This window comes from Myotis davidii, unplaced genomic scaffold (assembly GCF_000327345.1).
Source record: "Myotis davidii unplaced genomic scaffold, ASM32734v1 scaffold1270, whole genome shotgun sequence".
Lineage (NCBI taxonomy): Eukaryota > Metazoa > Chordata > Mammalia > Chiroptera > Vespertilionidae > Myotis > Myotis davidii.
This window is the reverse complement of record NW_006281978.1, coordinates 24,737-35,387: the sequence shown is the minus strand read 5'-3', so window position 1 is coordinate 35,387 and position 10,651 is coordinate 24,737. Positions and strand designations below refer to the sequence as shown.

The 10,651-nt window shown below is 33.7% G+C and overlaps 1 protein-coding gene across 1 annotated transcript in view; it reads left to right on the top strand.

The window, feature by feature from the left end:
- Positions 1–8,602, top strand: part of SLC6A14 (solute carrier family 6 (amino acid transporter), member 14) — a 50,199-nt gene extending 41,597 nt beyond the window's left edge. The window contains exons 8-14 of the mRNA XM_006752642.2: positions 431–659; positions 1,490–1,615; positions 2,726–2,844; positions 3,378–3,477; positions 3,720–3,829; positions 6,672–6,839; positions 8,376–8,602. Coding sequence (XP_006752705.1) covers positions 431–659; positions 1,490–1,615; positions 2,726–2,844; positions 3,378–3,477; positions 3,720–3,829; positions 6,672–6,839; positions 8,376–8,522 — 999 coding nt within the window. The 3' untranslated portion in view covers positions 8,523–8,602. The remainder of the gene's footprint in view (positions 1–430; positions 660–1,489; positions 1,616–2,725; positions 2,845–3,377; positions 3,478–3,719; positions 3,830–6,671; positions 6,840–8,375) is intronic.
- Positions 8,603–10,651: the final 2,049 nt, after the last annotated feature.

Below are 10,651 nucleotides of genomic sequence, written 5' to 3'. Positions count from 1 at the left end.
TGAATTTGCTTATATTCTTTCATTTTTGACTTACAAAATTGAAATACCTTATGGTTCAAATTGATAAGGGATAAATTTCATACAATACTGACTGAAAAGGGAAGTTGTATAAGTTAATATGTATTAAGAAAACTTTTCTATAAACTCAAAAACATGCAAAGCTAAATGCCATTGTGTTTAAGTTTACATATTTATGTAGTAAATATACAAAGAAAAACAAGAAAATGATAAATACAAAAGTCAGGATAGCAGTTACCACTGGAGGTGATAGGATTAAGAAGGGGGAAACTGGGTCTTCAAAAGACTGATAACATTTTATTCCTTAAGCTGAGTAATGGGTATTATATTTGTTCATCTGTATATATAAAATATTTTATGCAAATGAAAATTAAGAGTGTATGTTCTAAAATATCAACTTATTTTCTCATAGATTTGGAAAGATGCTGCCACACAGATATTTTACTCCCTTTCAGTGGCTTGGGGTGGCTTAGCTACTCTGTCATCTTACAATAAGTTCAATAATAACTGCTTCTCAGATGCCATTGTGGTATGTTTGACAAACTGCCTCACTAGTGTGTTTGCTGGATTTGCTATTTTTTCTATATTGGGACACATGGCTCATATCTCTGGGCAGGAAGTATCTCAAGTTGTAAAATCAGGTATGGAATGCTATATATTATTAATTTTTATTAACTCAATGTAGTTCATTTAAGCAATACTGATATATTTTAGAGAAATTTACTTAAAGCACTCAAGATTTAGGGTATTGCATTTCTTATTTCATCTTATATACTTTGGTTATTTTAAGGATGAAGTAATTCTTAGATGATTTGAGAAAATAAGACTATACCAGGGAACAATTTAAGATTTTTTTTCTGAATTTTGTTTGTTTTTAATATGAATTACTTCCTGCACAATTATAAGTATCAGAAATCATGATAAGCACTTTACATGCTTTATCTTTATTTGTGTGTATGCATATATATAAAAGCGATGATATATATATATATGTGTGTATGTGTGTGTGTGTGTGTCTACAGTATTGATCTGAATTTTAAACATACATTAATATCATATAGATAGAAACCCAAGTGACTTAGCCCAGCTGTGTCCAACATGAACATCATTTGGTTAATGATTCTTTGAGAATTTCTAGGGTAAGATAATTTAGGTTTCTGGAGTTTAAGATATTATTCTTCAACAATCTTAAAAAAATAGAGTCAAAATCAATGAAATAATTAAGATTTCTTATGTGAGAAATGTACCATTTCTAAAATTGATCTCTCTAGCTTAATTCACATCATGGATTCACATCGTAACCAAGTCAAATATTTTTAAAAATGAAAATGAAATAGTTGCTAAAAACATAGTTCATGGATTGTGTTACCAAATTAGAATGAGATTTTTCTAGTACTTTATTTTGAAAATGTCCAAATATGGGAATTTTTTGGCAACTAATTTAAATTAAAATGTCATGCATTTTTCTTAGGTTTTGATTTGGCATTTGTTGCTTATCCAGAAGCTCTAGCCCAACTCCCAGGTGGACCATTCTGGTCTATATTATTTTTCTTCATGCTTTTGACTTTGGGTCTCGACTCTCAGTTTGCTTCCATTGGTAAGTAAGACTCCCACTGTTAGCCTATCTCTTTTATATTGTACTCATGTTTCTTCTACTTAAAATTATCTTTTTCTTAACCCTTGTTGCCCCCCTAGGCTTTACTCTCAGAAAAATCTTTCTGAAAAATTTTTAACTTAAATTAAAAAATAAAAAGCATTCATGAATCAAACACCCAAAAGGAACAAACATTAATATGTTATCATATTTGCTTCAGATATTAAAAAATGTTGATACATAGACTTATAGGTCTACCTAATTCACAATTTGTTGCCATTGTGACAGGCAACTGGATTATTTTCAGTTTTTAAAACTTACACAAACTACTGCAATGGCTATTCTTGCACATGGCTCTATGTATTCATAAAAATTTTCCTTAGGTATACACCCTAAAATTCTGAAACAGTTTTTATTATATTGTCTTCTTACATAAAACATTTTAATAGTTTACTGTTTATGGGGCAAAGTCCAGCCTCCTCTAATTGACTTTCAAAGCTCTCAAAAATTTCAAATATATTTCTTAATCCTTTCACTCAAACACCCTTCTACTTTTAGCCAGTACCCTGTTTCATGAACACTTTCTTTTTTCTTTTTTAAAGGTTGGTTTTAATTTCTTAATATACTGATATGAAGTTCAAATTCTTCTATAAGATTTTTAGATTATTGTAATTATTTGTATAAAATAATCAATGATTGGGTTTGGTGGCTTATGGGAATACATTTATTTCTTAACCTGGAAGGCCTTTCTGTATCCATGTTATTTATTCAAATACTCACCTTTTTAAAAAGTTGTATTAGACTTCTTCCTTCCCTATTACTCTTTCAAACTACTTCAGCCCCCAGGGACCTGTTACCTTATAGTTGCTACCAATGAAAAACTTTCTAAAACAGACTAAAAATGACAAATCGAGCTGCCTTTGATTTTTATCAGAACCGACAAGTGGTGACTGCCAAGAGAAAGGATCTTAAGGGTTTTTAAAAGCTATGATTAAGGCTAGACTATTTTCTCAATATCTATTTGTAAATTTCATTAATAGAAGTTGAATTCTGTGATTAAACTTATTGGCAAATGAGTTGACATATAACATGCCATTTTTCCCCCTTCTGAAGAAACAATTACAACAACAATTCAAGATTTATTTCCCAAAGTGATGAAGACAATGAGAATTCCCATAACTTTGGGTTGCTGCCTGGTTTTGTTTCTCCTTGGTCTCGTCTGTGTAACTCAGGTATATTATAGTGTTTTTTTCCATAGACAAAGTATTACCTGGAACATACTTTATAATCTCAATGAGAAAACCACAGTTTGAGAGAATGTTTAATGACAAGTCCAAGTCTGACTTGGATCAAGGTTTTCTGAATTTTAGTTCAGATTGTTTGCCATTATAGCACAATTTCAATAAGTATATTGTGCAGAGGGGCAGGAAGCTCACTAATGAACAATTTCCCCAATTACAATAAAGTTAGAGAATTTAAACATACACTATATTTGTTGGCCACTATTACAGAATACACATATCATTTTAATAATTAACTATTCTAAATGCTTCTTTCCAAGTTACTTCATATAGAAAAAAAGACATCAGTTTTGAGATTTAATTCCATATTTGTGTTCACATTTGAAAACATTCCTTTTCACATTTTTGGCAGAGGTGAAATCAAGGAGCATATGCTAAAATAAAATTAATACATTCAATTTGCATGCTTAATAAATCATAAAAATAATTAAAATTATACTTATAAGTAATTAATGTTTTGATAGGCTGGAATTTACTGGGTTAATCTGATTGACTACTTCTGTGCTGGATGGGGCATTATGATTGCAGCTATACTGGAATTAATAGGAATCATCTGGATTTATGGTAAGTGGTAACTCTCAGAATTACTCTTTCTACTAAAGTAATTTAGTTTTATTCTTTTCCATTGTGTGTATCATAATAGTAAAGTATAATATAACTGGTAAAAATATAGTATAAATAAAATGTAAATGTGTATCCTTCATTGTGTAGTATAGGAAAATGTTCAGACAAAACTTGAGGCCACAATGATTAATGGAGGAACACATGAGCAAGGACTGAATGCACTCTGTTGGTTGTTTTGTTAGGAGGGAACAGATTCATTGAAGATATAGAAATGATGATTGGAGCAAAAAGGTGGATATTCTGGCTATGGTGGAGAGCTTGCTGGTATGTCATTACGCCTGTTCTCTTGATTGTAAGTATTAATATTCCATGAATTTAGTATAAATAATATATATTTAAACATCTCTGAGATAAAAGTGAAAAATAACTCACATTGAAGACAAAAAGGCAACCAAATGTCATAAATTAATGGTTTTTCAACTTTTGCTTTATGACTGGTGCCTCCAAGTTGCCTAAATTAAAATGTCTTTGCAGTATTATTTTTGAGTCCATACGTTTAAACATTTACTATTTGAGAAAATAGGCTCCTATAGACTTAAAATTCTGTCATATTTAAGAATTACCAGTAGGACAAATAAAAATAAATCATTCATTTTCTCATTCTATAATAAATATGCTAGGTACAGAAAAATACAAATATGCATATAACCCATACTCTAAATATACTAATTGCTAAGAATCAACAAAGATTCCAATGCATATTTTTTTCTCTTTATGGGAGGTACTTAGTATATGAAATTACTAAAAGAAACTCACCTGTGTCAGTAGAGGCAACAGTTTATGTTAACAAATTCAACAGTTGCTACTTAGGAGCTGAGGGAAAGCAAAATATGTCTTCTGGAAGACATGACATATAGACATACTATCTATACTAATAAAAGGGTAATATGCTAATTAGACTGGACATTTTCCGGACAACCTTCTGGACAAAGCCATGGCGGCAGGAGCTGAGGCAGAGGCGGATAGGGGAAATCAGGCCAGCAGGGGAGGGCAGTTAGGGGGCAATCAGGCCAGCAGGGAAGCGCAGTTAGGGGCATCAGGCAGGTGAGTGGTTAGGGGCCAACAGTCCTGGATTGCAAGAGGGACATCTGACTACAGGGATTGGGCCTAAACTGGCAGTCAGACATCCCCTGAGGGATCCTGAATTGGAAAGGGTGCAGGCTGGGCTGAGGGACACCCCCCACCACCACCCTCATGCACAAATTTTGTGCACCAGGCCTCTAGTCTTTAAATAACAGTTCAGGGCAGTAAACGCCGAATGCCAAAATAACACATAATGAGATGGAAATTACTATTGACTAGAGATAACGGTGGATGTGTGGTGGTTACAAAGCTTCATAGAGGATGTGTTCTGGTTCTTATTGCCTCCATGCTTCAAAGGTTTTCCTACAAAAGACCATTAAATAACTTGATCTAGAATTTGCTTCAAATCTGAAGTATCATGTTTGTTTTTAGAGGGACTTAAGTTGTGTGTGTGTGTGTGTGTGTGTGTGTGTGCGTGTGTGTGTGTGTCTTTAACATTATAAAGTCAGTTTTAAATTGTGAGCAGTTTAAGAGTAGATGTGCTGAATTAAAATATTTGTATGCCCCATATTTTTTGCTAAATGACTTTGACAGTGCTATTAAATATTGTTTGGCCTTTTGGACAAGTCTCCATAATAAAATAAAATCCTTATAAATTTAGAATACCTAACTAGTCTTTTAGCCAGCCAACTTTGATTACATAAGTTTGACAAGTGAATTTATCTATCATCTATCTTCTATTATCTATCTATCTATCTATCTATCTATCTATCTATCTATCTATTATCTATCTACCTATCTACCTACTTATCTATCCTCTACCATCTATCATCTATCTATCTATCTATCCTCTACCATCTATCATCTACCTACCTACCTACCTACCTACTTATCTATCCTCTACCATCTATCATCTAGAAGGGAGAGAGAGAGAGAGGGAAAAATTGGTGTGAAAGAGAAACGGATTGGTTGCCTCTTGTACACACCCTGGCCCGGGTCAAACCGGAAACCTTGGTATGTGCCCTAACTGGGAATCAAACCCACAACCTTTTGGTGTATGGGATGATGCCCCAACCAACTGAGTCACCGGTCAGGGTGACAACTGAGTTTATTTATAAATGCAAAGGTATTAAATATTAAATGACATACATCATAAGCCATTTATATAAAGGTATGCATATTAGACTCCACTATCCCTCATTTATTCTCTTTTAGCTATGTAAAATTATGGTAAGTGTAAAATATATTTACATTTCTGTAACTAACTAAATCTATTAAATTGTAAAATGAAATTTGAATATCTATTTTATAAAGATTCTTGTATTCTAAATACATTTAAACTAAATTTAGAGGAACTACTAGGTGATTTTTGGTTTTGATTTTGTTTTACAGATTTCTAAATACACAATTAGTTTAATGCTGCAACGTTTTTTAAAGACAATTTTTGAAAAACGTGGCCTTAACGTGTTTCAGCTTTAAGATTCAGATTTCACTGTTTTACCAAACACACATTGAGCTTGTTTTTTTTCTCAAGAGGCTGGCAGTGATGTGTGCTTTGGTAAATATATATGTAATACTAATAAGTGAATGTGTGTGAGCTTGGGTTTGGAGTAAGGGATGCTCTGTGTAGTGAGAAATAATAGAAATAATGCTAAGCATGTTCACTAAAGTGTATTTTACATTCTCATTAAATTAATTGATATGCTCTCTACCTAATGGTTTAAAATAAAACCATGCTATTATAAATAAAAGTTACTAAGTTCATTAACAGAATATCTTAGATATTATTTTACTTACAGTCTGCTATATTTTATGGTAAAGTATTTCATTGAAATACATGTTGGACAAGTATTGTATTTTTTATAAATATGCGGAGGTGCTAATTTTAATCTATTCAAAGCCAAATATAAGTCATTTGTCCACTTAGTATTGTTATCTTCTGGCTAGTTATCTGATTATCTTAGTTGCTTGAATGTATTTTCATTGTAATTTCTTTTGATAAATTATTTCTAAGGAATGGAATCAAATTGCTAATAATTAGTGCAATTGGAATCATTAGTGCAATAAAGTCTGATCTTTAGCATTGTCCTTTCATATGTTAACTTTCACAGGTAATTTTTATCTGGTCACTGGTGAAATTTAATAGACCTACTTATGGCGAAATTCCATACCCGGACTGGGGAGTGGCTTTAGGCTGGTGTTTGATTATTTTCTGCATTATTTGGATTCCAATTATGGCTATTATAAAAATAATTCAAGCTAAAGGAAACATCATTCAAGTAAGTACATTATTTGTTCACCCCCCCAAATCAAGTGTCCTTCCATCACCGTTTGTCCCCCTTTTACCCTTTCTTTTTCTTTTTCCTTTTACCCTTTCTTACCTCTCCCCAGCTACTTTACTTCTGGTAATCACCATACTGTTATCTATGAGATCTATGAGTTGTTTTTTCTTGCGGGGGGGGGGTTGCTTAATTTCTTCACCCTTTTCACCCAGTACCCCCACCCCCTCCCTCTGACAGCTGCCAGTCTTTTCTCTATATCTATAAGAATGTTTCTATTTTATTAGTTTACATATAGGTGATGTATTATAGAACTGTACCCCTGAAAGCTATATAATTTTATTAACCAATGTCACCCCAATAAATTCAATTAAAATTAACATTATTTGTACTTCATTTAAATCACTATGATCAAACTAAAGATTAACTTACCAATATGTAGGTAATATGAGCTTATGACCATGAGATCAAATTAATCACTCCTTCCATTAGGCTACTTCTGTATCTGAGACAAACATCCATTACTATGTGCATAGCATTGTATTACACTATACATATATTTGTGTGTCTCCTTGTACTAAACTATAAGGTCCGTTTAAAAGCAGTCTTGTCTTGTTTGTTGCTGTAGCCTCGGGTGCTATTAGAGTGCTTAGCACATAAGTTATCATGTCTACACTTGTACTAAGTTGTTCCTGAAGATGATGCTAAAGCAAAGCAAATGACCTTTTTTGTGTGTGTTATATCTATAATCTTCATTTGTAAAACCTGGTCTGAAAAAAAACAAACCCACTCTTTTTATAATATATATGCTAATAGAATGTTTACACTGGGAAAAGCCTGGTAAATTATCTTGAACCCAAATTAGGTCCTGAGTCACCTCTCTTCCTTGGGGGCCTAGGGGGATGGAGTTGATTATGACACATCATTAGGGCATAGGGCAATAATAAGGTAGGCTCAGTAGTCAGATTTAAATATGTATATCTATATCTATATCTATCTATCTATCTATCTATCTATATATAATGTCAGAGAGAGAGAGAGAGAGAGAGAGAGAGAGAGAGAGAGAGAGAGAGAGAGAGAGAGAGAGAGAGAGAGAGAGAGAGAGAGAGAGAGAGAGAGAGAGAGAGAGAGAGAGAGAGAGAGAGAGAGAGAGAGAGAGAGAGAGAGAAACATCAATGATGAGAGAGAATAATTGGTTGGCTGCCTCCTGCACGATTCCCACTGGGGATCAAACGTAACCTCCCGTACATAGGTTGACACTCAATCACTGAGCCACACCAGCTGGGCTCAGTAGTTGGATTTAAAATAAATATCTAAGCCCATTCAAGAATGGATCTAGATTAATTGTTTTAACCTGGAACTCCCTTTCTTTGGCTCTGGAAACTTTTCAGGTATACACTGGTTTAGATCCCCACCAAACAGTCACCTGGAGACTAGGGCAAAGAAATTTAACATTCTAAAAAAAATGTACTTTGATATGTATTTACAGATTGTAGCACTTAAGTTCTAAGACAGCTTTTCCTCCCCTCATTTCAGCGTATTGTGAGCTGCTGCAGACCAGCTCCTAACTGGGGTCCATACCTGGAACAACACCGTGGGGAGAGATATAAAGACATGGTGGATCCTAAGAAAGAGATTGACCATGAAATACCTACTGTCAGTGGCAGTGGAAAACCAGAATAACTTCTAAGTTTAAAAAATATGTGCTTGTGTAATGTGATTATTTTAGAGAAAATTTTTATTTATTTGTATGTCAATTGAATAAAATGTATATATTATGTTCATAATAGTATAACAGCTATTTTTTCCCATTTAAGCAGGAATATAATGTAAAAATGTTTAGCAATGTGCCTATTATATTTCTTTTTAGATGATCTATCTGTATTAACACACATAGCTGTCTCTATTTCACAATAACATTTTTGTACACATTACCATAATATATTGAAGGCTTTAATTTGAGCAGGTTATTTAGAAAATAGTTATATTTGCTATTGTATAAGTTTTATAATATTACTTGTTTATATTTTCTTGTTATACAATCTTTTATTCCCCATAAAGCTGGGGAAAATAAATCAGTATATTTAAAAGAAAGTATTAAAATTGAAGGCCTCACTTAATTAGAAATGGTACACATATATATGGAATAAATGGACTGTATATATAACATGTGGATATAGTTTAATACTTTTGATCCAAATATGTCTAAAAACTTTAGGTATTAATGGCTAACTTTTTCTATGTGAACATAGTAATGATGTCCTTTATTTATAAATAGTAAAATAAGACAGAAAAATAAGGGCCCTGTGTACAGTAAGTGATAAATCTAGAAAATAGAAACCAGAATCTTTAAGTACTTCCTTCCCCATATAATCTCTTCCTTAGGTTATATTTGGAAGAAAAACATGACCCATCTAATTTCTACTACTTTAGAAAATTAAGAGTTCATTGTACTCTTTGAAATCTAGCAGTAATTTCAAATAGAACATGAACAAACTATGAGTGAGGAAATGGCTTCAATCAAATTTAAAAATTTATGTTGTAATATATTGTTAATAGATCAAGTAGGATGATTTTGTCTTATTTAAATATGTTACTACTTATAGATGATAACTTGTTTACATCCTTATAGGAGATAACTTTGTTAAACTTGTTAAGAATGAAAGAAACCAAATTAGAAAGTCCTAGGTCCCAGTTTCCTTACAGAAGATCATGAAAACATATTACATCATTCATAGTTTTTTACAGTGATTACATATTATTGACAATTGGCTGAAACATCACAGCCTAGGATGATGAACATTGCCTTAATAGGTAAGACATTTTTCAACTATTTTTAAAGTTTTTAACCTGGGCTTCAGAGAACATATGGAAGGAAGGCAGCAGGAAACACACCAGGTGTTAGACTGGGTCACACTGGTCCTGGATTCAACAACCTTGGTACTTGAGTTCTGGCTAGGAAAGAATTCAGAGCCAACACTTGTTTATTTATTTATAAAATCACAGAGATGGAAGAAGTAATTTTTAGGAGAAATGGGCTTATGAAACAAGTTATAGAGGTAAAGCAAGGGCCCTTTGAGTTTGGGAGTGAGGAAGGTAATGGTAAGGGCCTGGGGACAGGGAAAGGAGAGGGGAAGGCAGGGAATGCTCCCAGGAGGGAGAGTGCACTGGGTCCTCATCCTGAAGGTTTTAAGGGTAGAATTTTTAGGGGAGGTTCCAAGGGAAGATTTTAACAGAATAATTAGCAGCTTTCCAGGTGTTTCTTTTCAGGGTCTAGGTCTCCACTGATTGCTTGCTTGGCACCAGGGCAGGGGGTCATTTTCCGATGCAGCTGGTCCTGAGGTCAGCCATGGGGCCACTGGTCTGGTTTTGCTGCTTTTCTGGGCTGGAGCTGAAATGCAACTGAGGCCTAGATGTTACCTCTAGGGAGGAAAGGTCAGGGGGTCCAAACTGCAAGACCAGCGATATGCTAGGGGAGGAAAGGTCACCCTGGGGGTGAGGTCCCACCCTACTATTGTCCTTTGCTAGGCACCTGGGGCTTTCCACGCTGGTGACCCTCTGTACCTGGCCCATCATCCTTGCTCTGCTCATGTCTGTCTTACTGCCTACCACCTAAGTAAAATGATATGCAATATTATTCTATGTGTATGTATGCATGCATTTTTCTAAGGAAAGTATCCATAATCTTCAACAGAATATCAAAGAGTTCCGTGGCTCAAAAGTTTAAGAACCATACATACCACTCCTAGCTTTTCTTCTTGACAAGTAAGAAATAAAAGGAATAATTTTAAACTTTAATTTCTTAAACATTT